This window comes from Anas platyrhynchos, chromosome 19 (genome assembly GCF_047663525.1).
Source record: "Anas platyrhynchos isolate ZD024472 breed Pekin duck chromosome 19, IASCAAS_PekinDuck_T2T, whole genome shotgun sequence".
Lineage (NCBI taxonomy): Eukaryota > Metazoa > Chordata > Aves > Anseriformes > Anatidae > Anas > Anas platyrhynchos.
In genome coordinates, this window is record NC_092605.1 from 408,773 (window position 1) to 435,796 (window position 27,024).

The following is a 27,024-nucleotide window of genomic DNA, read 5'->3' on the forward strand; positions in this document are numbered from 1 at the left end:
CGCCCCAAGCCCCGCCCCCTCCCCGGGCGCCGCCCCCTTCCTGTGCCCCGCCCGCTCGCCCGGCCCCGCCCTCCATCGCGCGCGCGCACGGCCCGGGCCAATGGGCGCGGCGCTGCCGGGCCGGAAGCGAGGCGCGGGCCCCGCCCTCGCGTAACGGGAAGTGACGGGCGTGGCCCGGAAGTGCGGGGGTGCGCGGGCGGCTGGGCGGATCCCGGCGGCGGTGTCAGCGCGGCGCGGAGCGCGAGCAGGGCCGGTACGGGGCGGGGGGAGCCGGGGCGGGCCGGGGGAGCGGGGCGGGGGGCGCGGGGCCGGGTCCCGCCCGCTGCGGCCCGGCCGGGCCCCGCCGCTCGGCGCCGCGCGAACGGGAGCGGCCGGGGGGGGGGGGGCCCGGCCCCGAGCGCCCTCAAACGACCTTCGGGGGGGGGGGGGGAGGGGCGGCGCCTCCGCTCCCGGGGAGCTCCCGCGGCCCCCGCCCGGCCCCACCCGGCCGGGAGCGCCCCGCGGGCAGGGCGCCGCTGGCGGGAGGAAGCCGCGTCCCGGGGCCGGGCCCTGTGGCGGGGGCAGCCGCGGGCCCCGCCCCGCCCCGGCTGCAGGAAGGGGCCGAGCGGCGGCGCTCCCGCGGGGTCCCGGCGGGTTCCGTGCACCGGGCCCTGCTCCTGGCTGGGGGAAGGGCCCCGCGCTGCGGCCGGGCGGGGGCCGGGTCCGGCCCGCGGCGCTGCGGCCCCGTGCCCGGGGGGAGCCGAGGGAGCTGCAGCGGTGCTGAGCGGAGCCCGTTCCGCCCGGGGCTGCGGGGGGCGGGGCTCAGCGGGGGCCTCCTGGACCCGGTGCGCTACGGGACCGTGCGGGGCTCAGCGCTTCCCTGCCGCGCCGCCCCGGACAGACGGACAGGCAGGCGGCCGGCACCTCGCGGGGGGCTGCGAGCCTCCCCTGTGAGCCAGCGCTGCCCCGAGCTGGTGCCGGGGCTCAGCCCCGGGCGAGGCGGGAGCTCGGCAGGGCCTCGTGCGGGGAGGCAGCGCTCGTGCCTGAGGTCCCCTGGGCCCAGCCCCGCTGTCACCTGTTGTCCTGGGCGGCCGCACGGCCCCGCTGGTGGCAGCACTGGGGGCTTCCTGTGCCCGCAGCTTGTGCAGCCCCGCAGGGAGCTGGGTGGGCGAACTGAGCTGGGGGAAGGCAGCCCCGCAGAAACGGTCGTGGGCTGGATCGGGTCCCTGGGGGTTGCGGGGTGGCTGCGCGGCCTTCCTGAGCCCATAGGGAACGGGGGAAGGGTGGGGGCTGCCGGAATCGGGCCCGCCGTGGACATCCGAAGCAATTCACTGACCCACAGAGGCTCTGAGCAGCTCCTGCCGCTGCTGCCCCGGGGTTTCAGTTCCAGCCTGGGCAGAAGTCACAGTTTTTCGTTTTCTGTCTGGAAACGGAGTGACTTCCCGGGCAGTTTCTTGCTGCAGCAGCAGGTGGGGCTCTCGCGTTCGCTGCTGCTGGCTCCTGGGCGCTGCACGAAAAATACCCAGAAAATGCAGGAGGAACTGCTGCTGTGCGGCTGTCAGATGGGGGAAGTGCTTCGGTGGCTGCTGGGGGCGCTTGGCCCCGCATCCTGCTGCCACCAGCCCCGTGGCTCTGCCTTGCCTGGCGCTGTGACAGCTGCTCTGGCACGCGCCTGGGGAAGAGCCGCTTTGCTGACTGGAGCTGCAACAAACGCACTGTCCTGGAAGCCTGAAGGGTGAGGTTGGGGCCCCCGGAAAGGTTCTTGCGCCACTGGGAGCCTCCTTCCTTCCTCTCTGGCCCAGGGTGCAGGAAGCGGCCACGTGCCAGGAGGAGGCACCCGGGAGGAGCTGCCGCGGGGGGGCTCTGTGCCTGCCCCACGGGGGGGGCTCTGTGCCTGCTCGGGCCCTGCTGCCGGCAGGCCGGGTGCCGGAGGCACGGTGATGTTTTTCCAGTGCTTGCTGGCAGAGCTGGGCCCTGGCTCGAGCTGCTGCCCGGAATTCCGCTCGTCCTTTCCGGGGCTTTGTGTCGGCCGGGAGAGCCGTTTGGTGACGCTGCCGGGGGGGTGCCGGGGCCCAGAACTCGGCTCCCAGCAGTCGGCAGCACCCGGGCGCTGTGCAGCGAGCTCCCGGCCTGGCCCCACTGCGCCGATGCCTGCGGCTGCTGCCTGCTGAGCTCCTGCGGCCCGGGAGCTGTCAGACAGCCGCTGCAGGTGCTCGCCTGCCCCGTGCTGAGGGGTTCTGCCCCTGCCTCTGCCCAGCCCGGGAGCTGAAGGCAGCGCGTGCCTGGGGGTGCTGCTGGAACACCTCATGTGGGCAGGGCTGGGCCTTGCACCACGCCCTCGGGAAGGCTCAGCCTTAGGGACCTCGGGGGTCACCCGCGCCTGCAGTTCTTCGAGGCTCTCGCTGGAGGCCGCCGCTGCCGTTCCCTGGGGGCTGCAGGCGTTGGAGGAGGTCCCGGAGCTCCTCAGCTGGGGGGGGGGCGGCCTGGGGGCGATGCCTGGCTTGGAGCTGAGGCACAGGGCAAAGTAAGGGGCCGAAGCAGGGGAACAAATGCTTGAGGGAGTGTTTGCTGAACACTTCTGGGAGCCTTCAAGGCTGGAGCTTTTTTGGATGGGAGCCCAAAGGAAGTGGCTGGGTTTGATAAGGATTTACCCGGGTGAAATCCAGGCAGTTCACGCACAGTGTGAGCTGAGTGGCCTTTTGAGTACAGATTTCCGTGACATCCCGTGCCAGGCTCTGGGGAGCCCCCGCAGGGGGGGCGGTTTGTTGTGAGCTGAGGGGTGGACGCAGGCTGCTGGGGCTTGGGGGTGCAGAGGTGTGACGGGCACAGCTCCCCCCACAGACCCAGAGCCCCCAGAATGATCTCGAACCCTCGCACCTTCCCCACCCCAAGCCCAGCAGTAACCTTTGGTCACGTTTAACACCCAGCAGCAGCAGGAATGCTCCATCGTACCAGCCGGCTGCCCGGAGAGGCGGGCCATGGGGGGAGCACGGCCGGCCCGGGACAGCTCCGGAGCTGTTCCCAAGTTTGGCTGTGGGCGAGAAGAGCCCCGGCTGCACCTCCCACTCCTGGGGGCTCCAGACTGGGGGCTCTGCGGCTGGGCTCGGCCCCCCCACCCCTGCCCTCCCTCCTCTGCCCCACACGTTTGCTGGCGGGGCTGGAGATGTGCGCGGTGCCATCCGAGCTGGCAGCCTGGCAGAACGCTCCTCATGTTTATGGCCAAAAGCAAGGAGCCGCTGCCAGGCCCCTGCAGGGCTGGGTGTGTCGCTGTGCCCCGAGTGGGGTGAGGAACAGCACCGCTGGGGGATCCTCTCCTGGTCGGGAGGCACCTTGGGAGAAACGGAGCAGCTGAGCTGCGTGCTGCTGGCAGTCACCTCTCAGACGGGAAGAGAAAGGTGCCTGGCTGACCTGCTACAACCTGTGTGGCACGCCGCGGGCAGAGACCTGGCTCTTCTTTAACGAGTCGGCATTTCTTGAGGAAGGGAGAGCAGCCGGGGGCTGCTGGTGCTTGGACCAGTGGTGTGCAGAGCCCTGGTCTCGGCTGGAGCCGTATTGGAGAGAGGCAGAACTGGGCTGGGTTTGCTCTGGGCCTGGGTTTATCACGAGGAAAAGCTTTGCCCGGGTGTTCATGTGGAGGAGTCGTGTTTCCTATAGCCTGGGGGATTTATTTGCCTGTTGCAGCTTATGAACGAAATGCAGAGGCCGATGTTTCTCTTTTGCGTGGGCTGAACGCAAGACCTGAGCTACCGGAGGAATGTGCCCAGGCTGCGGGGTATTGGCGCTTGGCAGGGATGTGTCCCCCCAGGGACAGCCCGAGCAGGGCCCCAGCGTGAGAGGGAGCCCGTGGAGTAACGGGGCCGTGCTGGGCAGGCTCTGTGTGCTGCCAGGCTGTGCCGCTCGGGAAGGAGCCGGCGCGGGTGGGAAGCTGAAGTTTCACTTCTCCTCCCTTCAGTGTAAGTCGCGTGTGTGAGGATGGCGGAGCAGGAGCCAACGGCAGAGCAGCTGGCCCAGATTGCAGCTGAGAACGAGGAGGATGAGCACTCCGTCAACTATAAGCCACCTGCCCAGAAGAGCATCCAGGAGATCCAGGAGCTGGACAAGGACGATGAGAGCCTGCGCAAGTACAAGGAGGCGCTGCTTGGTGCCGTCACCGTGACTGCGGGTGAGCCCTGGGACGCTCTGGTCCCCTGGAGCAGGGTGCGGGGACAGAGAGGTTCCTCCAGCCTTGAGGGGGAGATGCTCAGGGAGGGACTGGGCTGGGCAGAACACAGCAAGGAGCCCCTGCTTCTGTTCTTGCTTTTTCTAAAACTGCCTTGGGAGGAACGATGTGTCGGTTGGTGTGAGGGGTGGGTGTTTGAGAGCCTCTTTCTTTGTCTTCTAGACCCTAACGCTCCAAACGTGGTGGTGACCAAACTGACGTTGGTCTGTGCTACTGCTCCCGGCCCTCTGGAGCTGGACCTGACAGGTGAGCTGGGAACAAAATCGGCCCTTCCAGGTCAAAGCTGCTTTAATGTGGGGCCTTCCAGAAGGTGCTGCCAAGGCACCGGTGGCACGGTGGGCGAGCCCTCCTGCACCCTCGCTGGGTGCAGAGCCACTGCCCCGGCCACAGAGGATTCTCCACGCCAAGCCCCGCTCCTTGTGTCTGAGCTCCCCTGTGTGAGCAGCAGCCTCTCTGCTTCCGCTCCACTGCCTGCCCTGGCGTTGTAGATGTGCGAGCTGCCAGGCGGGGGAGCCAGCTGTCCTCAGCACAGCGACACTGATGGCAGCTTCGAGATGGTGACAGCTTTGGGGCAGACATTACAAAACGACGCCTGTGAATGACCCGCGTTGCTGCCTGCAGTTCCCTTTCGTAGGGTGTTGCTTGCCCACCGCATGTAGCACGAGCAGTGTAACAAGTTGAGTCCTGAAACACGAAATAAAAGGATAAACTGCGTGCTGTGCGTGCAGTAGGGGTCCAGTCCCCAGCTGCTGCACATCCTGTCCTGATCACCTCTTGCAACTTAAATCCATCCCAGAGCATGATAGAAAGGGACCCCGAATCACCATCTCCCTTCTTTGCAGGTGACCTGGAGAGTTACAAGAAGCAGGCGTTTGTGCTGAAGGAGGGTGTGGAATACCGGATAAAAATCTCCTTTAGGGTAAGAATTCAGATCTGGAAAGTGAACAACAGTGAACTTGGGAGCATCTGACTACTGCAATCCCAGCACAGGGAGTGCTTGAGCCCCAAAACGAGTGGGATGGAGCAAATAGGCCATGGTGGGTGGGGCAGGCAGCGTGTGGAAAAGATCTGTCTTCAACGGCCTTTGCTTGTCTCTGCAGGTTAACAGGGAGATTGTGTCAGGGCTGAAGTACATTCAGCACACGTTCCGGAAAGGAGTGAAAAGTAAGTGCCTCGTTGTGGCTCGGGTACTGCTTCGTGTAAGGCTCACAGTGCTTTCCACTGCTGTGGTGGGGGCTTGCCTGCTGCCCCAGCTGCTCGCGATGCAGGAGGCAGACTCTAGTGGGAAGCACGGCCACGTCTGTGCCGCTTGGCCAGTGGCAGCGTGTGAAGGCTCCCAGGCCTGCGCTGGGGTGGCAGCCCGTGGTCCTGGAGCCCCGAGGTGATCACATCAATTGTGTGCGGACAGCGGTGGGGGGAGGCACTGCCTGCAGGGCTGCTCCTGGAGCGAGTGGTGCTGCTAATTGGGGGTGACGTTCGTGTTCTTACAGAGGCCTTTACAGTTTGTGAATTTTTGTAGGAGTAAGAGACCCTTCATTTGCTTTCATTTGCCCCGAATGCAGGGGGGGGCTCTTAAGTAGCTTCCCTACATTCCTTCTTTTTCTCCTAGTTGACAAGACTGAGTACATGGTTGGGAGCTACGGCCCCCGAGCAGAGGAGTACGAGTTCCTGACCCCCATGGAAGAAGCCCCCAAGGGCATGCTGGCCCGGGGCAGCTACAACATCAAATCCAAATTCACAGATGATGATAAGACTGACCACCTGTCCTGGGAGTGGAACCTGACCATCAAGAAGGATTGGAAGGACTAGCCCTTCCCAAAGCCAATCCCCAGAGAGCGTGAATCAGACAGTGGCTACCGTAGAAATCCCTCCCTGTACCAAAGTGCTGACATTGGAACCCTCTTACCTTCCATCCCCTGTTAAATTTGACCAGAGCGCTCGGTTTTGTAATGTGCCCCCTCCCCAGAGAATCACTGAGTCCGTTGACCAAACCCTGCTGTCTGCATCTGATCTCCAGCTGCTCGTCCCAGGGCCGCGCTGTTCCAGCACAGGGGGGAGCGTTCGCTCCCTGCCAGGCGCTTCGCTGCTTCTCACCTTCCTCTCTTCTGGTTGGTGCTGAAGGGGAGAGTCCTGCCCTCGGTGTGGGATCCTGTGCTTAGCTCTCCTGTGCACAGCTCAGGGCAGCTACTGCCTCCAAGTAGCTGAAGAACCTTGATGCCAGGCAGCTATTTGAATCTGTTTGTTGGCTCAAATCATGTCCAGCCTGCCCCTTCCCCCCAGCCAGTGTCCCGAGGACGCTGGCACCTTCATTTGTGGATGTTCCCTGTAACCATGATGCCTTAATGTGTAACACGTATCCTCTAGGGAGGGGGCCCTGCCCTTGTTACACTTTTTAAATGCCACCCACCCTCCCCCTGTTTGTTGGCATGGCACTCAGCTTGGTCACGCCCCTCCTGGGTATTAGGAAAGATTCACAACTTCCTGCTTTGCTGCTGGTCCATTCCTCACCCGAGACTGGACATCTCCGGAGAGGAGGGCATTGTGACACCCCGGGTGACATCCCGCCCCTTCCCAGGCCACCCTCCCAGTGCCCAGAGCTGGCCTGGCAGAGCCCTGTCCCTGTTTGTCTCCGGACTCTCTGGGCAGCCCCGGTACCTCCAGAGGCATAGAGGGGGTTGCAAGGCAGGTGGGTGCGGGAGTCACCAGTGGTGCCATCACCTCAGACTTATTGCAGCCAGAGGAGCTGCAAAGCACTGAAATACCAGGACAGCACCTGCCCTCCCGGCTGTTTTGGGCTGAGGATGGACTAGTCTGTTTCTGCAGCTGCTCTCCTGATGCGATCAACAAAGAGCTTGCAAAGGACAAGTATTCAGAAGCGGTTAATGCCTTATGTATCTGTTCTGCCTTTAAAATCTGTGCCTGGCCTGTCAGTATTTATTGCCTTGACACTCGACTCCGTGCCCCGAGCCCACAGCAGACCCCTGCAGCACTCCAGCCTGCCTCCCGGGGCTGCGCTGACACGGCACTTGGGGCGATGGGGGGGCCTCTGGGGGCCGCGAGCCCCTGACGGCAGGCATGTTCCAGCTCCGCAGCCCTCTTATTTGGATCTTCCCACGTTGAGGTTGTATTAGAACTGGGACCAAGTACATGTGGCTTTCTCGTAGCTACGTCTTTGCCTCTAACTCTCCCTCGCCCTGCCCCTAGAGAGATTTTTGTTAATTTGATTTGGTGCATATTGTCTGTAAATCCTAGACCCGGGTTAACAGGTTTGGAATCATCGTCTGCTTCTCCTTTTATGACAGTTAAATAAAATCTTTGAACTGACTGCCTGCTGTCCCTTCTGGGTCTGTTCTGGGTCTTTGTGGGAGGTGGCAGAACTGCTATCCCAGAGCCAATTCCTGCAAACAGCCGTGGTGGGGAGAAGAGCAGGATCCTTGGGTTGCCTGTGTTGTGCAGCAGCACTTTGGGGAAGTCCTTGCCAGAGGAGAACAGGCAGGAAGCCCACGCTGCCGCGTCCTTTGCTGCTCTCAGGGGCTTGTGTTTAAGATCTGTACGTTGCTGCTCGCTCTGTTCTTTATGGCCTGCAGTATGAGGGGTGAGAAAGGGAGAGAGGGAAAACGGTGGGTGTGAGGCAGTGAGGGGACGCCTCCTGCCAGCTGAGAGCAGCGGGTTCTGAGCCCTGGCCTGCCCGCACCAGCGAGGTGATTCCCGTGCAGGGGAAGGGGGGAAGCAGCTGGAGGGACAGCAGAACCCGGGGGAGGTGATGTGTGGTGAGAGCCTGGGGGGTTACACAGCACGCGGTGTTTGTGCTGCGGGTAAGGAACTTCACGGGGGAGCTGGGAAACGCTGAAAGGAATCCACAGCACTGCAGAAGCCTTAGAGATGGCTCAGCCCTGCTCCTGCGCTCAAGGACTCACAACGGGAAGTGAGAGCTCCAGACACGAGAGGGAACCGACGGTGCCGAGAGCCAGGGCCCCTTCTGGCCCTGGAAAGCCGCCAGGGCTGCCTGAGGCTGCAGCGGGAGGAGACGTCACTCAGAGCCCAAAGGAAAGTGCCAGGGCCCAGCGACAGCAGGGCAGGAGCCGCCTGCAGCCGGGGGGAAGCGCTGCCCAGCACCCTCATGGCCTGCGCCCGCCTCACACCTCACTTCTGTCTCATCCCCCCCGGCTGAGCCCAGCCAGGTGCTGCGGCCGCCTCCCCCCGTGCAGCGGGGCCCGAGGGGCAGCGCTGCGGGCGCCCCGGCATCACCCTCCCGGTGTCGGTTAGCGCCAGCCCAGATGTGCCGATAAAACGAACAAAGGCTCCTTGTGGCGGCCCCCAACAGCCGCTCTGCGGGCAGTTACTGTCAGGGCCGGCTCCTGTCTGATGCAATCTCCGGCTCTTTGGCAAGTCTTCCCAAACGGCCGACGTTGGCGTTGCTGCCAGATGGGTCCTGCGGTGGGGGTGGCGGGGGTGAGTTCGGGGGGCTGCAGGGGGCTGCCACGGCTCAGCGGTCACTGCCCAGCTCCCCCCAGGGCGTGGTGCCGGCCGGGCTCTCCCTCCTGGCAGCTGAGCCCCCACTGCGCACGGGGACAAACCCCGAGGGGCTCTGCTCGGGCGTGGTGGCTGGGTGGGCCACGGGATTCTCCCTGCTTGTGGCTTCCAGGCAGAGGCCTCAGCCCTTTCCAGGAGCTGCACCTTGTAAACCTTGGCTCTGCGTTTGCACAACAGTGGATCCGGGCTGCTCTTCTGGTTTGGCGGCTGCTCACAGTGCAGCAGCTCCATCTTGGACAGTGCAGCGGCTGCGAAGCTGCAGAGCTGCAGGTCCCCGGGCGTGGCGGGGTGCACGCACCTCTACTCAAACGGCAGCCTGGGAAAGCTGAGGTCGGGGGAGAGGTGACGTTAAATCCTGGGTGGTGCTCGATGTTATGGGCCTGGCCCTCCTGCGCTGCCTGGTTGGGTTTGGAAGTCGAGGGCTGCTCTGCCCCAGGCTATGGGCCCAGCAGGGAACAAGAGAGCAGAGGAAACATCCTGTACAGAGCCAGGCCAGGCAGGGCCCCACCTGCGCAACTTTGGTGTTTGTAGCCACAGCAGCAGGGGGATGTTTAAGGGGTTTGAAGAGAGAATTGTGCTGTTTGTGGCATGCTGGAATGTGGGTGTAAGGATGTCACACTCAATGGGGAAAGGCTCCCCACCAGCTCCCAAAAGAACAAGAGGGCTGCAGCATGCCCGAGATGTCAGAGGGCCCCGTCTGCCTCGCCTGCACCACTGAGCAAACACCAGCAGCCCGGCCCCACAGGTGGGCCCCACCGGCAGCACTGACGTGTGGCAGTGCAGCAGTTCCCTGCCTTGAACCCCACAAACTGCTGCCAGCAGCAAACACCACTCTGGCTGCTGGCAAACCCTGCCTCCGGCACCACCGGGTGCAGCTTTTCTGGCACGAGCTGCCTGAGCTCAGAGCCCAGCCTCTACACAAGGGAGCACCCCCCCACTGCACCCCGCTTGCAGGTAGGAGCCGTTCGCTCAGGGCAGCAGCTCCCAAACACTCTTTTGTGTGGAACCAGCCCAGGCAGCCAAGTGTGAATGCAGGATCTTTTTGGCAGCAGCTGATTCCCCACCCTGGCTGCCCGACGTGCCTGGGCCTGCAGCCCCGTGTGGCGTGCTCAAGGTGTTGGCTGCTGCTTCGCCCATGGCACCTTCGTCACCTGGAGTTAACCTGGATCCTTTCTGGGCCACAGCAAGGCGCCCAGCTCTGTTCCCAGCCAGAGCTCCCAGAAAGGCACCTGCTCACAGCACCTGCAGAGAGACCGGGCAGTCAGGGAGCTGGGGAGCGCCGTGCTCCCAGCCCTGCTGGCCTTGGGCACTCGTGGCCCAGCCCTCGCAAGGGGAAGAACGGAGAGCAAAGAGCAGCTCCCGCTGCTCCTTGGACTCGCTGCTCCCCGCGGGTCCCTTCCAACTCAGCCGTTCTCTGACTCCCCGGCAGGTGCCATGCTGGCAGCTGGGCAGGGCGCGGCCGGGCAGCGGGGCCGGCTCCTGCAGCGCCCTTATCAGCGGGCAGGGGGGTGCCGGCCGTGCCCTCGGCCACCCGCCCGCTGCCAACGCCGCAGCCAAAGGCCGGGCGCGCTCCCCGCGGGGGGGGGCAGGGAGAGGCCCTCGTGCCCCGCTGGGGCCTGCGGCAGCCCAGAGCCCGCAGCGGCCCCGCACGAGGCGCGCAGGGCCCGGCACCCACCGGGCCCCGGGGCTCGAGGCCTCCGCTCCCTGCGCGGAGTCGCCCCGCCGCTGCCGCGGGCCCGAGCCGTGGGGAGGCCGCCGGGCGTCGGCGGCACCCGGGGGCCCCTCTGCGCCTCGGCGGGCGGCCGGGAGGGGCCCGGCGGCCTCTTGGAGCCGGAGCCGGGACCGTCCCGCAGCGGGTCCGGGGGTCCCGGCCCGGCCCCGGCCCCGGCCCCGCCGCCCGCTCCGGGCCTGGCGCCACGTGCCCGCGGGCCCCGCGGTGGCGGCGAGGCGCGCGGCGGCGGCAGCGCTTCCGCTTCCGGCCGGGTCAGAGGGCGGCGGCCGCGGCCCAGTCAGATCGCACCACGCGCGTCTGGCCGCGCGCAGGCGCAGTGCCGCCCGCCGGGGCCGCCCCACTGCCACGTCCGAGGACGGGCGGCCGAGGACTGGGCGCGGGCGGCCGCGCGAGACGGCGGCGCCGACCAATGGGAGCCGCCGCAGCGAGGACGGGGACCAATGGCGGCCCGGCGGCGGCGCGGCCGGCCCGGCGGCCAACCCGCGGCGGCGGGCGGGGGGCGCGCCCGAGGCGCCGGCCAATGGGAGCCGCGCGGCCGGCCCCGAGCCAATGGCGGGCGGCGGCGGCGCCAGCGCGGCGCGGCCAATGGGGCGCGGCGGCGGCGGGGGGAGGCGGGTTTATAAAGCGGAGGCGGCGCCGCGGCCGCCCCGTCCCGGCCCGTCCCGTCCCGCCATGGCCGCGCTGCCGCCCGCGATCGCGGCGCTGCTGCTGCTGCTCTGCCTCTGCCCCGCGCTGCCCCGCGCCGAGCCGGGCCCCGGCGGGCAGGAGGAGGCGGAGGAGGAGGACGGCGTCCTGGTGCTGCGCGCGGCCTCCTTCGAGCGGGCGCTGGCGGCGCACCGGTACCTGCTCGTCGAGTTCTGTGAGCGGGGGACGGGGCGGGGGGGTGGGGGTGGGGGTGGGCCGGGGGTGGCGGTGTCGGGCCGGGGCCGCGGGGCCGTTCCGGTCCGGTCCGTGACGGCCCCGCCCCGCCCGCAGACGCGCCGTGGTGCGGGCACTGCAAGGCGCTGGCCCCCGAGTACGCGAAGGCGGCGGCGAAGCTGCGCGAGGAGGGCTCGGAGATCCGCCTGGCCAAGGTGGACGCCACCGAGGAGTCGGAGCTGGCGCAGCAGTTCGGGGTGCGCGGGTACCCCACCATCAAGTTCTTCCGCAACGGCGACCGGGCGGCCCCCCGCGAGTACACAGGTGAGTGCTGGGGGCAGAGGGCAGCGACGTGGCACCGGGCCCCGCGCGGCGCCGCTCCGGGGCCGGACAAGGTCCACGGCGAACTCCTGGGAGCAGAGCCCGCTGTGCCCCGCAGGGCACGTGAGCGGGGCCACGCGTGTTGCGCCTGGCAGGGGGGCGGGGGGGGGCCTCTAATAGCACCCAGCCCGGGGAGCTCCCTGCAGTGGGTGCAGGCAGAGCCGTCCTGCTGGAGGGAAGCAGAGCGCTCCCAGCCTGCGCTGTGCCTTGGTTTGACCCGGCTCAATCAGCGTGGCTCCAATAGCTGAAAAGTGCCCGGGTGGCTGGGTAAAGGGCCACACAGAAAGCTTGAGACAAGAGGGTAATCGAGACTCAGCACAGCAGAGATGAGCCGAGTGAAGCCCCGTGGTTCAGGGCTCTGAGAATAACCTGCAGAGCGCTGAATCTTGAAAGGAAGCCACGGCATGTTTCCCTGAAACAGCAGCAGTATCTCAGCAGTTCTCTGTTGCTGATCAAAGTCTAGGAGCATGCTTGGGCTAGACCAGTTGTGAGGAGAGTGGATTCCTGAGAGCCCTCGCACAGTGACTTGACAATTATGGATGCACTTAATTATGCTAGGAGGGGAAAGACAGAGTTGCGTAAACGATATCTCAGCTTTTCCCCAAGCTATCAGCCAGCTGCTGAGCAGTCTCTCTGAAGACTTAGGATTTTTGTATTCTTAGTCGGGGGATAAAAAGTGCGTTGGTGTTCTCTACCTTTCTGGTGTAGCTGGCAGAGAAGCAGATGACATTGTCAGCTGGCTGAAGAAACGCACCGGCCCGGCTGCAACTACCCTGACAGATGTTGCTGCAGCAGAGACGTTGGTGGACTCCAATGAAGTGGCTGTCATTGGCTTCTTTAAGGTAGAGTTGGTGCTTCCCTCTGCGTGGCTCTTGTGTATGTTCAGCGCCTTTCCTGCTTCTGCCCCATGGGGATCCGACAGCTGGGGAAGGCTCCTCATAAGTTGTGAAACACTTGCTGTCCTGTCCTACTTGATCTTCAAGTTCTCTGGCTGGTAAGCCCTGGGATGTTTATGCTCTGGTTTGTGTCTCATGTGAAATGCTTTCCTTTATTCCCCAGGATTTGACATCAGAGGCTGCTAAGGAGTTTTTGTTGGCAGCAGAATCTGTGGATGACATTCCTTTTGGGATTTCCTCCAGTGACGATGTCTTTTCCAAGTACCAGCTTAGCAAAGATGGAGTGGTTCTCTTCAAGAAGGTACGGGGTGGTGCAAACGTTTCCACCACAACTTGAGTCTTTTTCCTTGTCTTACCTTTTCTGTAAGAACTAGATTTAAGAGGGTGCTCCTGGATGAAACTTCAGAAGATTCGGTGCTGTGTCTAATTTCCAAGCCTTTTCCAAGCCTCGGAGACTGGAGGAGGGGGGAAAAGCCGAGTCCATGGTCCTGTTTGGGGGCAGTGGAGCCAAGTCCCTTGGCAGGGAGCAGGCTGGGGAGTGGCCTTTGGACAGCAGAGGGCGGCCTCGGCAGCTCCCTGGCTGTGTGTGGCCTCTGAGCTTTGTGTTCAGAACCTTTCTTCACTTTCACTTTCCTGTTTCTCGAGTTTCTGGTTGCAGTGCAGTGACGGTCAACACAATCTTTAAAATACTTACGGCTGTAACTAAGGTCTTCTGTGTCCCTTTTTGAGTTGTAAAGGCCTTTAACAGAACGATAGCAGAGTTCTTGATGACTTGCCGTGATATTCTGTTAGATTGTGGCTTAATGAAGTTGCTTTAAATGCACCCATTACTGAGCTCTGCAGTCAGTTGATGGCTGCTTCCAGGAGTTCTGTCTCATTGCTGTGGGCTCTGCTGCACAGCGATTACAGCAAAGTTCCTAAGAGGATTTGCAGCTTCAGCTGACAAGGCTGGGGCTGTTGGATTATGTGTGAAGGGACGTTGGTCATTTACAGAACTGGAAATAAACTTCCTGATGTCATCTTGTCTATTAAAAGCCAAGATGTGGGGATGAAATTTTAAGTTTGAGAAGACAAGTCGAGGTTCCTTAGGTTGGGTTGTACTGCACAGAGGGGTGCAGCAAGGTAGGATAGAGTGCAGCTTTGGGTTCCAACTGGTAAGTGTAATCTAATCACAGTTGTCAGTCTGACCTAAGACAGGCTAAAGAACTTAATGAATTCCTACTTCATTTCTTCTTCCGGCTGAAATAGCCTGTCTCATTTCACTATACATCTGAAATTGTAGTTAACTTTGTGGTGTGAAGTCAGAGGGTTCCTCAGATTAAAATGGTCAAGGGTGCAAGTAGACTATCATAGGATCAGAGAACAGTTTGGGTTGGAAAGGACCTTAAAGATAATCTAGTTTGAACCTCCCTGTCACAGACAGGGATGCCTTCCCCTAGACCAGGTTGCTCAAAGCCCCATCCAGCTATTTTCTGGCTAACAAGTTTGAGATGCTAGGATCTCACAACTGGAGAAGCTGGGGCTGGGGTAGGACAGCAGTGTTTGGATTTGGCTGAATTACTACCTGTACCTTGCTGTTCCTGCAGGTACAGCTTTTGGTATGTGACTCCTGTGTATACTCTATTCATGGGTAATACCCGGCTGAAATAATCCTTGCAAACACAAGTCCAAATAGAAATGTTCTGTTAAAGCCATCTCTTCGGTAGCTGTGGGGAGTAGTAGCATCTGGTTCTGAGTTCAGAGCAACTGAGGATGTTGCCTGAAGTGGCTAGGATGCAGCTAGGACTTCCAGCACTAACAGGTGGTCACGCTGGGTTTAATCTGGTACCTGTGCTACCCATTTTTACATGCTTAGTTCTGTGCAGTGCGTTCCACGGTCTTGGGTGGCTAAGCAACAAAATGGAATTGTGTGGATTTGGTCTGATGTACTATCTGCTGACACTGGTAGTCATTGTAACGTGCCATGAGAGTTCTAAAACGTCTCCAGTCTCCCCCAGACCAAGGTGAAAATGAGCACCATTGGTAACCAAATACAGTGTAAGAACTGACCTGCCTTTTATTTTACCAGCAGTCCTGATTTTGGACTTTGGCTCAGAGTCCCGTGGTTAGCTGAGCTTAAATCAAGAGGGTTTGTTGGCTCTTGTGGCTCATCGTTCTTGCCTTATTCTTTGTGTGCCTTATCCATGCTTCCAAAGACCCTCAAACAACTGCTTTGAAGGCATTAAGGACATGAGCAATACTCTGGAAAGTAACTTCATTGCTATGTTAAAATGTTTAGTGTTTTGCTCAGCTTTTCAGCTGTGACTTTTGCTTCCTCTAGTAGAAGGTTATCTGAGTCCACTATCTTGCTTCTGCCAGTAACTTGAGGGTTGCTGTGCCGTGGGACTGCTGTGTTGTTCTGCACATCCTCTCTTTAACCTTGATGTTCCTTTAAAGCTATTTCGCTCTCCAGGCTGTTGGCTGGTTTCTGAGAATCCTGACCAGATGCAGGTGTTGGTCTGATATAAGAAGGGATTTGGCACCTACAGTGCAATGTGTTGAACATGTGCTGTCTGCTGTAACGATAGAGGCTGAACCAACCGTGTAGAGCTCAGTAAGCTGCTACTTCCACAGCACAGTGAGGCTTTGCTGTCAGACTTCTTTCATAGCACTGGCCAGTTAACGTGTGTGTATCTACTCTGGTGCTGCAAACTCCTAAGCAGGAAGCTGTCTGTGCTGTGGAAGCTCCTCACTGGTCTACCTAATGCCTTTTACAGTGCCGTGAGGCTGCTACAAAAAGTCCTTCTCGGTGACCTGTTTCACAAGTGTTTTCATGCTTCTGCAGAACATTAAGATGTAAGCTGGATGTCTGGCTGGCTGTTAGGGAGTGACTTAAAACGGCTTGCCGGGAGGAAGAGAACCTTGATTCACTCTCTATGTGAAAATGTGGTGACCATATTTCTCTTTGCAGTTTGATGAAGGCCGTAACAACTTTGAAGGAGATCTCACAAAAGATAACTTACTGAACTTCATCAAGTCTAATCAGTTGCCTCTGGTTATAGAGTTCACTGAACAGGTGGGTGCTCAGATATTTGAGGCCTTTCCATAGCTACTGTATGAATGCAACAAAGTTTAAAATGTAGATTCAGCTCTTAGCTCGGAGCTGGCACTAGTTTGATATTATGGAGTGGTCAAAAATTACTTATGCTAGAGCTGAATCAAGTGAAGGAAGAACACAAGGGAAAGGAGGTATAAGCTTGCTGTTTAAAGCAGTCCTGCAGTATTCTGACTTCTGTGGTCTAATGAGAATAGCAGAGCCAAGCTTTATTTTTGGTTTTATTTTCTACTCCTCAGACTGCTCCTAAAATCTTTGGAGGAGAGATCAAGACTCATATTCTGCTGTTCTTACCAAAAAGTGTGTCTGACTATCAAGGGAAACTGGATAATTTCAAGAGCGCAGCTGGAAGCTTCAAAGGGAAGGTAAGATGGATGGCTGGGACTATGAATTATGTGACCACCTCCTACAGAGCTGTAACACTCTGCCTATACCCACTTAACAGCTGTGGAGGAAGACTTGAAGCTAGCACTTCCTCTGCCTCTCTCTTGGTAGTAGGTGTCTGAGTCACTGGTTTGTATAACTGATTAAGGAATAGTAGTTAACTTATGACTTTCCTTCTAGATTTGACTTAAACATTGATGCCAGGCTTGCACATGTGCTGCTTAAAGCACTGCAGCTTTAGCATGCGTGCTGTGACAGGGTGCCCTCCTAACAGGCTTGGCTGTTTAGCTCTTGTCTAGCTCTACAAGTGTCTGTATAAAGTATCTTTAGCCAAGAGATACCTGTCCTCATCATGTTATCTCTTTCCTCCGAAGATCCTGTTCATCTTCATAGACAGTGACCACAGTGACAATCAAAGGATTTTGGAGTTCTTTGGCCTAAAGAAAGAAGAATGTCCAGCTGTACGTCTGATCACCCTGGAGGAAGAAATGACCAAATACAAACCCGAATCAGATGACCTCACAGCAGACAAGATCAGAGAGTTCTGTAATAAATTCCTGGAGGGCAAGATCAAGGTAACAATGCTGCTAATGCTAAACCTACTGGCTGAGCAAGTGCTAAAAATGCTCTCTGTGAAGAGCTGGATGAAATGTGCAAATCACCCAACTGACGTACAGGATATCTAGCAGCCTTTGTGCTGAAAATAGTGTAAAACCATTGGGGCATGGAGACTGTAGGAAAGCAAGTTACATGCTGGTACCTGAGTACAATTGAGGTCTGCTCTTCCTGCTTCTTGGAGATGTGCTGTTCTTTCTGCTAATGAGCCATGGAAGGTACTAACTTGCATGGCACAGTTAAAAGAGCTCTTGGCTCTAATTTGGTGGAGGTGGCTACATGTGTCTGACTCCAGCAGTGACTGTGTAGCTAAGCTCTGTCCTTAGAGAATAACATTGTGGGAAGGAAACAGTATTGCTGCTAGAGCTGAAACTGCATTTCTTCCCACACAACAGCACCCATTTTCACACTTCGGGGTGGGGAGTAGACTTTATATTAGCAGAAGAGGAAGTGACTGATGTATCCGATTTGCTTATAGTCTATGACTGGGGCACTTGGGTATGGTTAACTCAGGCTTTCCAGCCTATGTCACTGATGGACATTCCAAGTAGCTGTACAGCAGATTGCATGTGTCTGAATTTCACTTTCTATTCCAGCCCCATCTGATGAGCCAAGATCTTCCTGAAGACTGGGACAAACAGCCTGTCAAAGTTCTAGTTGGGAAGAATTTTGAAGAAGTTGCTTTTGATGAGAATAAGAACGTTTTTGTGGAGTTCTGTACGTATTTTTCAACAACAAATTCCACGTAACTGGTATAAAAGGAATGCCAAAATACTTCATGACCAGGACTGGGGAGAAAGCATCTTACAGAGTCTAAGCCACAAAGGGAGCGCATCAGTTAAAAACAAATGTGAACTCTTGTCTGGCGTGGGGTCTAGGTGGTGTGTGGTGTTAAATTGTTGGGCTGTTGGTGCTAAATATGTTTGTTAATTAACAGATGCCCCCTGGTGTGGTCACTGTAAGCAGCTGGCTCCTATCTGGGACAAGCTGGGAGAGACCTACAGGGACCATGAGAACATTGTCATTGCCAAGATGGATTCAACAGCCAATGAAGTAGAAGCAGTGAAAATCCACAGCTTTCCCACACTCAAGTTCTTCCCTGCAGGCTCTGGCAGAAATGTAAGAAGGCAGCTGACACTCTTACAGATCAAATAATGAGGGAGCACTAGATATGCTGAAGTTGCCTATTTGAGTTCCTTTTTGGACAGGCTTGTGGGAGGGCTTTCCCTTCTGTAAGGATAGAACACATCAGGTCTACAGGACATCTGAGACCCTTTTGGGAGGGGGGCTGGGTTCTAGGAAACAGTTTGGGGATGGGAAGTGGGAGTGGGGAAAAGAAGAAGTATAGCAGAAGACAGTGTGCTCATCTGCAGGCTATTCTCTCCTCGCAGTGATCTCTGAAGTCTAGTGGCTGAGCTGTTTTCCTTCGTCTCATATGGGTGAAGGTGAATTTTTAAATTCCCTTTTGCTTGGCATGTTAACTGTTGCTCAGAAAGATAATTTTCCTTTCCAGGTGTGTGGTTCTGTAGGTGCACGTAACAGTTATCTTGATGTGTTTTCCTGTGTAGGTAATTGACTATAATGGGGAGAGGACGCTAGAAGGATTCAAAAAATTCTTGGAGAGTGGAGGACAGGATGGGGCAGCAGCTGATGATGTGAGTAATATAAATTAATACAGTACTCTAGCTCTGCAGAATGCAGGGTATGGGTTGCTTTGGGTGGAGTGATCAAATCCTAAGCCCTGAAGATCCTGGGTTATGTGGCAGGAAAAGAGTATTGGTGAGCAAAAGTGTCCACATCATAAAATGTGACCCGTCAATTCACTTGTAGCCTGGCTAGCCTCTGGCCTGTTGTAGTGGACTCCTTTTATTAAGAATACTTGAGGTGGGTGTGAAATAAATGCCTCTTGAGAGGCTAAAATACCAAGAGCATGGAAACTATTGGTACAATAACCTCTAAACTTAAACAGGCTTCCTCTGGTCATTGTGCAAACTGCTGGTGTATGTAGGGCTTGTTCTTTAAGAGCTCTTGCTCGTTGCCTTGAACTTAAGTGCTATGATGAACATCACTTACGCGGTATATTTAGTCAGAAGCTCCTCACCTGCCTGGGTGGGAGGGTGTTACAGGTTATGGTACTGCTTTTCAGAGGGTTCTAACATGTAACTTCCCAAACTGACTACTCCTGGTAGTCTCTGGATGTCTTGTTGACATGGCAGCAGCAAATATGTTAGAGAAACTGTTATTTGGTTTTGGATCTGACTAATATGCCAGAAACAAGTAGTTATCTTTGTCTACGACACAGGATCTGGAGGATCTGGAGACAGATGAAGAAACAGACCTTGAGGAAGGTGATGATGAGCAGAAAATGCAAAAGGATGAGTTGTAAAGAAGACTGATCTACATCACCCAAAAATCAGACACTAAATTGGCTGCTGTTACGCAGCCCAGTGAGTCAGAAACCCATAAAGATTTAAAACAGAAGGTGAATGACTGGAAATCCAGGGATTGGCTTTTAAAGTAACACTTCACCCTCACTTCTCTTTACACTTGACTATCTTTTTCTTTCACTTTCGAAAAGGGATCTGTCACTAGGTAGCCAGCCCTGCCAGCTGGGTTCATTCTTTTTTTATTGTGATGTACTTTTTTTGTACACAGCTTTTTGTTTCAAGTATTCTGTTCTTCTGGATAGAAGCAGGTTGTGAAGTGGTAGCATGAGTTTAATAGCCCAACATTTTGGAGCCTTGCCACTAATACCTTCCAAGAAAGCTTTTTCCTTTTATCTTTGAAAACTAAAGCCTGTAGCTGATTTTTACCACCTGGCAGGTTCCTTATTGGTCTCAGCTGTTCTTCCCTGGAGCCTTCATCTGTAAGGGAAGAAGGATTAGGCTGACTGCATCAGTCCTGGTGGAAGGTGGTTATGAAGGTGCTTCTCTTCATGTAGGCCAGCTTTTCCCTGTACTTTAAGACATTTAGAGATGACTGTTTGAAACACCTGGAAGGGTGGAATACTATGTGCACTGGCTGTGGCAGGCTCTGAGGGTGGAGGTGATTGCTGGCTTACCAGCTTAGATGAGACCTTGCTGTGTTGCCATCCTTTTGATCAAATGCGAGACTATTTTGCAGTCACTTTACATGCATTATTTTGAATGGGTTGACCAGGCAGGTGGGGGGTGGGAGGGCCTGATTAAAAACACATCAAATGCAAAACAAACATGGGACTTCAAATTACTGGGTTTGGGGGAGGAACTTGAACAAGGGAGTGCCTCAAAGGCCTGATCAGTGTCAGGCTTGCTCTTAGCATTCCGCTATAATAACATTGGAACTGCATTTGTCGGCCAAATAAAGTTGAGATTTTAATACTACTCTGTCTTTGTCTATTGGGACCCGGAATAAATATTTGGACCTGAGCTGGAAGAAGATCAGAGTTCCAGGATGGTTCTCAACTGATTCTGCCAAAGTGGTGTTAGAAAAGACCATCACCTTTTCAAGCTCTTACTAGATACTATATTTTTGGGAGAAACTAGTTTCTGAGCACATCCAATTCTGCAGGTGGCTGTTGATGCCTTACGCAGCATGAAGCAACTTCCATTAACTAATCTATACATGGGAAATTTAAGATGACCACATCAGGCTCAGATTAAAAGAGCTGTTGGAGGTACACAATTACCAGCTCTGAGCAGTAAGCATGCATTGGCGGGGCTGCTGAGTGTAAGCTGCTCTGCCTGCCAGCTGGCTTGGGGTGGTGGGACCTCACTGCTCCTGAGCAGTTAACCGAGGAATTTGCCTACAGGGGAACCTGGGACTGCCCCTAGTGCCGCTAGTCAGGCTCACATGATCCAGTGAGCTACACTGCTATTTCCACACCAGTCACTTACTGCTGAAAATATTTTTGTAAGGAAATATGCTATAAATGTCACATGGGGAGGCCTAGTGAATCTGGAGGGCACCTCAGGAGGCTACCGGTGCCAGTCACCTAATGTGGGCGCACTGGAATGGTAGAACACAAGTGTGGCACAACACTGGGCTCTGACTGGGCAGTTACCTGGGAGCAAGGACCCTTCTTGGTCCTGTTCTGGTGTGCAGCAGTGCTGGGGCTGCTGATAAACGCTGTGACACCTGAAGAGGGCAGGGGCTCTCTGGCCTCCAAGGGCTGGCTGTTAGCAGCAGCTTTGAATAAGAAAACTGCTTTGCATTTTGAGGGAGGAGAGAAAGAGAAGTGAGTAAGACTTTCCATGGGAGTGCTCCTGCCTAGAAATCAGCTCAAAAAAGTCCATTTTGTGGAGTGACTAAAAATGTAAACAAGACTGCCGCTCTGTGGCGGTTCTCTTTTGTTTATAGTCTGAGACCTGCTCAGAGGAGGGGAGCTTTTCTCATGCACCACGGCTGCTCTTGGAGCAGGGCTCCATGGGAGGCATCTTGTGTACACAACTCGTCGCTGCTGCGAGACAGCAGGGCTGCAAGTGGTCTGACTTGGCAGCAGCCAGTTCAGCCTCCTGTCGTGTGGTGCCTGAAGCAGGGCTGAGCAGACACAGCGAGAAGATCGCTGTATTTGCCAGAAGACGGAGAGCTGCAGCAGGCAGTTCCCAGGTGTGAGATGGGCCGACCTGGTGGGGGCTTGGCACGGGGTGAAGCTGCAGCAGCGCAGTTGAATGCTCTGACAGCGTGGGACAGGGATTGCTCCTGACGTGCTGCTGGGCAGGCCCCGTCAGTGAGAAACAAGGCACCGTGCTCGTGTGTCTGAAATGCCAGTGCGAAGTCTGAAGCAGGACTGCGGCGCTGGGCACTGAGGGCAGGCACCGTACTCTGGTTCTGTGTCTGCATCAGGAGCAGCAGCAGCAGCCCCGGCCTCACGAGGTCACCGGCGGTACCGCGGTGCTGCAGCGTGCTCCGTGCCTCGCTGCACTCGTCCTGTGGTCGTGTGGGGAAGCACAGCTCATGCTGCTCCCTTCCAGTCAGCTGGCGCACCGACAGGAAAGTGACGTGGCTCCGAATGCATTCGGCACCGCGGCGATGACATGTCTGTTAGGCTCGCTACTCAGTACGTGTGCGGCCAGCTCCCCTCGCCTGCTGAGCAGATTTTTGTCTTCTCCCTGGCGTGCTCATGGTGCTGTGAGGACATACTGTGGGGCAGTTCTGTTTTCGGGGCCCTGGGCTGCTCTGAAGGCTAGCCATGCAATGGATTTGACCCCTTGGATGGGCACATCAACAGGTGGGCAGTAAGATGAGCCGTCATCCTCTGCCCAAAAGTGGGAGGCTACGGGCCTGGGCGGCTCGATTACAAAGTATCACGGCAAATAGCATGAGCTGCACCAACCCAAAATAGCCCGCGGGAGCCTATATAACGCCATGCGCCGGGGGAGCCCTCAGTCCTGGGCCCAGAGCCTGAGGGAGCTGCACGAGGCCAGCACCACCCCTGCACGCTGCGAGGGGCCCTGCGGCGAGGGACAAGCACCTGAGACAGGCCCCAGGAGGGGACAGGCTCCAGCAGGGACAGGCCCCAGGAGGGCCGGCGGCAGCGCCCGGCTCAGCGCCCACCACCCAACTGGTGAAACGGGACCACGAGGCAGAAGAGGAGAGCAGTGCTTCGAGGCCAGCGAGTGCTGAGCACTGACCCACCGGGCTGTCCTACAGCCCCCCACATGCCTCTGCCCCCTTCTTCCTCGGCAGCGGCCTAAGGCTGCGCTCAGCATGAAGGACTATTTCCCCGTCTCGATGCCCCGGTACAGTCGGTATAGACAGAGACTGAGAGCATCGCGCACCGTGCGCTTCCCCAACGACGTCGTCTTTCAGGACCACATCAGGCAGGGGGACCTGGAGCAGGTGGGCAGGTTCATCCGTGCCAGGAAGGTCGCTCTGGACACCATCTACCCTTCTGGTGAGTGCTGCTGGGGCTGGCAGTGGCACGGCTCAGTGGACTGCAAGGGAGACGAGAGAGCAGCGTGGCCAAAGCTCAGACATGGGCCGCCCTGGGCAGGGCAGCAGGTTGAAATCAAGTTGTTTTCCCTCCCCAGTGAGGAGCACTACCCCCTACCATTGCCAGCAGGGCCCAAGTCCGGCTTCACTGCCCCAACGCCCCCCTTAACAGCACTGCAGGAAAGGGGGAGATTTGCCATCAGGGTCCCTTCAAGGCACGACAGTGCACCTACACCTACCCGGTGTGGTGTGGCGTAGGAAAGGAGCAGGCAAAAAGAGAACAAGGGAGAGAACGCAGAGCTCTGGACCGGGCAGCAGGACTCGTGTCTCCTGTCCTGATTTGGTGAAAGGAGCGCGGAGAAGCACGGTTCTGCTTCTTGCTCCTGGCTCTGTCCGTTGCTCACAAACATCGTTCTCTCTCACGCGTGGGTCTGTGGACTTGCAGAATTAATTGTTTAGGAAGGCGGCATTGTGTTATGTTTGTACCCAGCCTCACTAAAAATTGTTTACGGAATGCCTTGAACCACACAGGCTGGTTCAGAGCCCAGATTTGTCTCTTTCTCGTACTTGGCTTCAGCGTCTGCTGTCACATGGCCATGGAGGCACGGTCTCAGATGACCCGGGCTTCCTCCCATGTACGCTGATTGCTTCATCGCTTGCGCTGCAAGGGACTGCTGAAAGGCCAGCAGAGCGAGACCCTCGAGACACCCTCCTGCTGTGCCCATGGGGGTCCTGGAAGGGCCTCAGGTCGGGCTGTTGGCGGGGGGCTCACCTCAGGCACCGCGCTGCAGTCCCTCGGCCTGTGCTGCCTGACCCGGCAGGGGAGCCAGGCGCTGCACCTTGAGCACGGCATTTGGGCTGTGAAAGGGCAACAGGAACCTGCAGCGGCTCCTCTCGCTTCCTCGGTGTTTGTTTCTTTCCCAACTCACCTCCCCGCTAACGCCGCTCCCCCGGCACCCCCCTCCCTGGGCCGCCGCCAACCGCGGTGCTGAGCGTCCCCCCTTGCAGGCATGGCAGCGCTCCACGAGGCCGTGCTCACCGGGAACCTGGACTGCGTCAAGCTGCTGGTCAAGTACGGCGCCGACATCCACCAGCGGGACGAGAACGGCTGGACGCCCCTGCACATGGCCTGCAGCGACGGCTACGCCGACATCGCCCGGTGAGAGCCGGGGGCAGCCCCGGGCCCTGCCCGCAGAGCCCCGCGGGGGGCGGGCGGCGGGGGGGGGGGGCGCGGCCCTTGTCTGACGCTGTCCCCGCAGGTACCTCATGGCCCTGGGGGCCAGCCCCGAGGCCACCACGGACGCCGGGGAGAAGCCGTCGGACCTCATCGACCCCGAGTACCGCGAGCTGCTGCAGCTCTTCCAGGCCGCCACCGTGGGCTGAGGCGGCTCGCGGCCGGGCAGCGGGGCTGGGGCGGGGCGGGGCGGGGCCCGGGCTGGGACCGGGCCGGGGCTGGGGGCCGGGGGCCGGGGGCCGCTCGGTGCCGCCGCCCGGCCCCCCCCTTCCAATAAAGCGCTCTGCAAACAACGCCTCGCGCCACGGCTGGGGCGGGGCCGGGGGGGCGGGGACAAGGGCAGGGGCGGGGCCACGGGAGGGGAGGGGCGGGGCTCAGGGCAGGGACGGCGCCCGTTGAGAGGGAGGGGGCGGGGCTACGGGACGGGGCGGGGCTGGTGGCAACGGGAGGGGCGGGGCTAAGGCCAAGGGCGGGGCCGGCGCAGGGGCGGGGCCGGGCCGAGCGCGCGCCGTGCCGGGGGCGGGGCCGGGTGACGCGCTGTTGTGGGCGGGGCCGGGCCGGCGGCGGGGCGGGGCCGCGCCTGCGCGCTGCGGCGCTTCCGTGGCGGCCCGAGGGCGAGCGGAGGCGGGAGCCGGGCCCAGGTGAGGGGCGCGCGTTGCCATGGCGACGGGCGGCGGGCGGCCCGCGGCCTAGCCCCGGCCTGGCCTGGCCGCCCTCTCCTTTCTCCCCGCAGCCGCGCCGAGCCGAGCCGCGCCGCCGCACGGACGACGCCATGGCCAGGTGAGCTCCGCCCCGGCCCGGCCCCGGGCCCCTCGGGCCCCGCCGCGGCCCGGCCCGGCCCGGCTGAGCCCCGCGCTTGGCTTGCAGCTCCCCCGTGTCCCGCGTGGTGTACAACGGCAAGCGGAGCGGCGGGCCGCGCTCCCCCGGCGCCGGCGGCGAGCTCTTCACGCCGGCCCACGAGGAGAACGTGCGCTTCATCTACGAGGGTGAGCGGCGGGGCGGCGGCGCGGGGCCCTCCCGGCGGCCGGTGCCCCCGGCGAGCCGCCCGTCTCGTGTCCCCGCAGCCTGGCAGTGCGTGGAGCGCGACCTGCGCAGCCAGATGGGCGCCGAGCGCGGCCTGGTCGAGGAGTACGTGGAGAAGATGCCGAACCCCAGCCTGAAAGGTGAGCGCCGCGGCGCCCCCCGCTGGCTGCGGCCGGAGGCGGCGGCGGGGCCCGGCCGGGCCGGGGCGGGGGGGGGCGGCGGCGGCGCGGCCTGTGCCGCCCGAGTGTCTCCCTCCCCTCTCGCCCCGGCAGCGTTCAAGCCCGTGGACCTGAGCGATCTGAAGCGGAGGAACGCACAGGACGCGAAGAAGTCCTAAGGCGGGCCCTCGGCGCGGATTGGCTGTCTCCCAAGGTCCTCAAGCAGATTTAATTTGAGATTTTTGTGTTGATTTCCTCCTCTGGTTACTGTACTCTGCCTGTGGAGAGCCGGCCGGCTTCGGGGCTGGCTTCGATGCTACCTGAATTCCAAGATGCTTAGGGGCTTGCCGAAGGCATCCGGAGCCCCTTGTAAAAGATACCAGCCCCTAACCTGCAGCTTTCTCTGGCCTCCAGCTGTCCTCCTCCACCTCACGCTGGGCTCACAGGTCACTTATTCTCCTTCCATCTCTGTCCCTGGCGCGCTGCGTACTCAGGCTCGCTGGGGTCTGGCGTATGGCAGGGCAGAGCCGAGTAGCTGTGTTGTCAGTAGCGGCAGCGCCAGTTCTCTGCTCCCTTCTGCGAACCAAAGGCTCACAGCTGCTGGAGCAGGCCAAGGGGAGAATGAAGGAGACTTGGTGCTGACCTTGTGCCTCGAGACAGGTGGCCCCAGTTCAACACCAGGTAGTTCAGCACCTTCTGGCAGCTGGCTGCTGCTGCTTTGGCACACTTTGCCTGTTCCTGGCTCCCTGGTGGGAGGGCTTAATTTGTACCCGGGCTGCTAATGCCTGGGACTCATCAGTGCTGCCAAAGCTCTTGGGTCCATATCCGATGCCGGATTTTCCTTGTGCTTAGATTGGGCCAGGTCCCTGCGGTGCTGACGATGAAGCTGCTCCTCTCTCCCTGCAGGTGGAGGGAGAGGAGGGCACCAGCACTGGCCCCAGCCCCAAGCATCCTGGAGGTGCTCGGAGGGGGAGCGCTGGGCTGCTCTCAGCTCCCCCCAGCCTCAGTGCGCTGGCAGCAATGCAGAAGGTGGCGGAAGGGGGCTGGGGGGGCTGGCGCTGACTTTGTGGAAAGAAGCTTATTTCCATCCTTGCCTGAGCGATGCCTCACTGTTCTAGCACTAACACAGCTTTCCAGACACGCACCCTTTGAAGAGACCTGGCCTCCACAGCTGGCAGAAGCGCTGCAGTGTGGCAGCTGTGGTGAGCAGGTCTGACTCGCTGTGGGCATTGGCTTCCCTGGCAAGGCTCAGGTTCCTTCTGCCTAACCACCTCTGCGCAAGGGAGAGTGACTGCACCCTCAGCCGTGCGGGCAGAGAGCTGCGTGGCCGCGGGGCTGCTCGCTGTCCCTGGGACACGCGGGGAGCTGTGGGAGCCGCCTGCTGCCTGCCTGAGCTCAGAGAGCTGGTGGGAGGGGGCTGCTGGGGCTCTGCCCAGCACGAGTGGGCTTCGTGGCGGATGCAGGGTGCAGGGGAGTTGTGGTTGCTGTTAACTTTCCTTTGTTGTCATTGAGCTATACTGTTCCCTTTTTTTTTCTTTTTTTTTTCTTTTTTTTCTTTTTTTTCTGTTGTCTGTCACTTGAGGAGTGTTGTAAATAAAAGCTTGTGTCCTTTTGAGTCTGCCTCTGCGTGGCTCTGCCTGCTCCTCTCGTTGCACACCGCAGCATCCGTCAGCTCGGGGGCCGTGGCTGCCAGACACGCTGCTGCCTGCTGCCCTCCGGGGGCTTCTGTCGGGGCGGTGGCACCCGGCACGGCCCCTGCGTGCCCCTGGCAGTGCTGGTGCCTGGTGCTGGGGAGAGGCCTCGGCCACGTCGCTGCCGTGGGCGCTGGACCTGGTGCACGGGGCCGTGCCCTGCTGAGCCCTCGCTGCTCTGCCCGCCTGTGCCTGCAGCCTGTCTGGTGTAGCGCCCTTGTTCTTCCCTTTTTTAGAGTTCAGAACTTTTCCTGTTTTGTCGCTCAAACCCTGCGCTTCCCATTTTAGACTTGAGTGCTGACAATAAGCGGCAG

The 27,024-nt window shown here is 59.3% G+C and overlaps 4 protein-coding genes and 1 long non-coding RNA gene across 5 annotated transcripts; 4 read left to right on the forward strand and 1 right to left on the reverse strand.

The window, feature by feature from the left end:
• Positions 1–93: 93 nt before the first annotated feature.
• ARHGDIA (Rho GDP dissociation inhibitor alpha) lies at positions 94–7,523 on the forward strand. Its single transcript, XM_038165257.2, has 6 exons — positions 94–253; positions 3,932–4,141; positions 4,361–4,444; positions 5,041–5,117; positions 5,299–5,362; positions 5,808–7,523. The coding sequence occupies exons 2-6, from the start codon at positions 3,952–3,954 to the stop codon at positions 6,005–6,007; spliced, it is 615 nt and encodes a 204-aa protein (XP_038021185.1). The 5' UTR covers positions 94–253; positions 3,932–3,951; the 3' UTR covers positions 6,008–7,523.
• A 3,474-nt stretch (positions 7,524–10,997) lies between these two features.
• Positions 10,998–20,053, forward strand: P4HB (prolyl 4-hydroxylase subunit beta). Its single transcript, XM_038165285.2, has 11 exons — positions 10,998–11,322; positions 11,439–11,645; positions 12,411–12,544; positions 12,762–12,899; positions 15,549–15,653; positions 15,932–16,057; positions 16,451–16,651; positions 17,288–17,408; positions 17,629–17,810; positions 18,260–18,346; positions 18,994–20,053. The coding sequence occupies exons 1-11, from the start codon at positions 11,013–11,015 to the stop codon at positions 19,075–19,077; spliced, it is 1,695 nt and encodes a 564-aa protein (XP_038021213.2). The 5' UTR covers positions 10,998–11,012; the 3' UTR covers positions 19,078–20,053.
• On the reverse strand, positions 19,292–23,616 carry LOC119713146 (uncharacterized). Its single transcript, XR_005260089.2, has 2 exons — positions 22,844–23,616; positions 19,292–22,606 (listed from the first exon to the last, which is right to left on the reverse strand). It is a non-coding gene; the product is annotated as an uncharacterized lncRNA (long non-coding RNA).
• Positions 21,712–24,007, forward strand: PPP1R27 (protein phosphatase 1 regulatory subunit 27). The gene is made up of 3 exons (XM_038165286.2): positions 21,712–22,566; positions 23,613–23,763; positions 23,864–24,007. The coding sequence occupies exons 1-3, from the start codon at positions 22,380–22,382 to the stop codon at positions 23,985–23,987; spliced, it is 462 nt and encodes a 153-aa protein (XP_038021214.1). The 5' UTR covers positions 21,712–22,379; the 3' UTR covers positions 23,988–24,007.
• A 329-nt stretch (positions 24,008–24,336) lies between these two features.
• MCRIP1 (MAPK regulated corepressor interacting protein 1) lies at positions 24,337–26,634 on the forward strand. The gene is made up of 5 exons (XM_038165287.2): positions 24,337–24,479; positions 24,572–24,618; positions 24,706–24,824; positions 24,903–25,001; positions 25,134–26,634. The coding sequence occupies exons 2-5, from the start codon at positions 24,611–24,613 to the stop codon at positions 25,196–25,198; spliced, it is 291 nt and encodes a 96-aa protein (XP_038021215.1). The 5' UTR covers positions 24,337–24,479; positions 24,572–24,610; the 3' UTR covers positions 25,199–26,634.
• Positions 26,635–27,024: the final 390 nt, after the last annotated feature.

Excerpts from the sequence above, each read along its gene's own strand:
- ARHGDIA (XM_038165257.2), top strand. The coding sequence starts at position 3,952 with ATGGCGGAGCAGGAGCCAACGGCAGAGCAGCTGGCCCAGATTGCAGCT. Across the intron at positions 4,142-4,360 it reads TGCCGTCACCGTGACTGCGG|ACCCTAACGCTCCAAACGTG; the intron begins GTGAGCCCTGGG and ends TTTGTCTTCTAG. Across the intron at positions 5,363-5,807 it reads GTTCCGGAAAGGAGTGAAAA|TTGACAAGACTGAGTACATG; the intron begins GTAAGTGCCTCG and ends TTTTTCTCCTAG.
- P4HB (XM_038165285.2), top strand. The coding sequence starts at position 11,013 with ATGGCGGGCGGCGGCGGCGCCAGCGCGGCGCGGCCAATGGGGCGCGGC. Across the intron at positions 16,652-17,287 it reads TCCTGGAGGGCAAGATCAAG|CCCCATCTGATGAGCCAAGA; the intron begins GTAACAATGCTG and ends TTTCTATTCCAG. Across the intron at positions 17,409-17,628 it reads GAACGTTTTTGTGGAGTTCT|ATGCCCCCTGGTGTGGTCAC; the intron begins GTACGTATTTTT and ends GTTAATTAACAG.
- PPP1R27 (XM_038165286.2), top strand. The coding sequence starts at position 22,380 with ATGAAGGACTATTTCCCCGTCTCGATGCCCCGGTACAGTCGGTATAGA. Across the intron at positions 22,567-23,612 it reads GGACACCATCTACCCTTCTG|GCATGGCAGCGCTCCACGAG; the intron begins GTGAGTGCTGCT and ends CCCCCCTTGCAG. Across the intron at positions 23,764-23,863 it reads GGCTACGCCGACATCGCCCG|GTACCTCATGGCCCTGGGGG; the intron begins GTGAGAGCCGGG and ends CTGTCCCCGCAG.
- MCRIP1 (XM_038165287.2), top strand. Across the intron at positions 24,825-24,902 it reads CGTGCGCTTCATCTACGAGG|CCTGGCAGTGCGTGGAGCGC; the intron begins GTGAGCGGCGGG and ends GTGTCCCCGCAG. Across the intron at positions 25,002-25,133 it reads GCCGAACCCCAGCCTGAAAG|CGTTCAAGCCCGTGGACCTG; the intron begins GTGAGCGCCGCG and ends TCGCCCCGGCAG.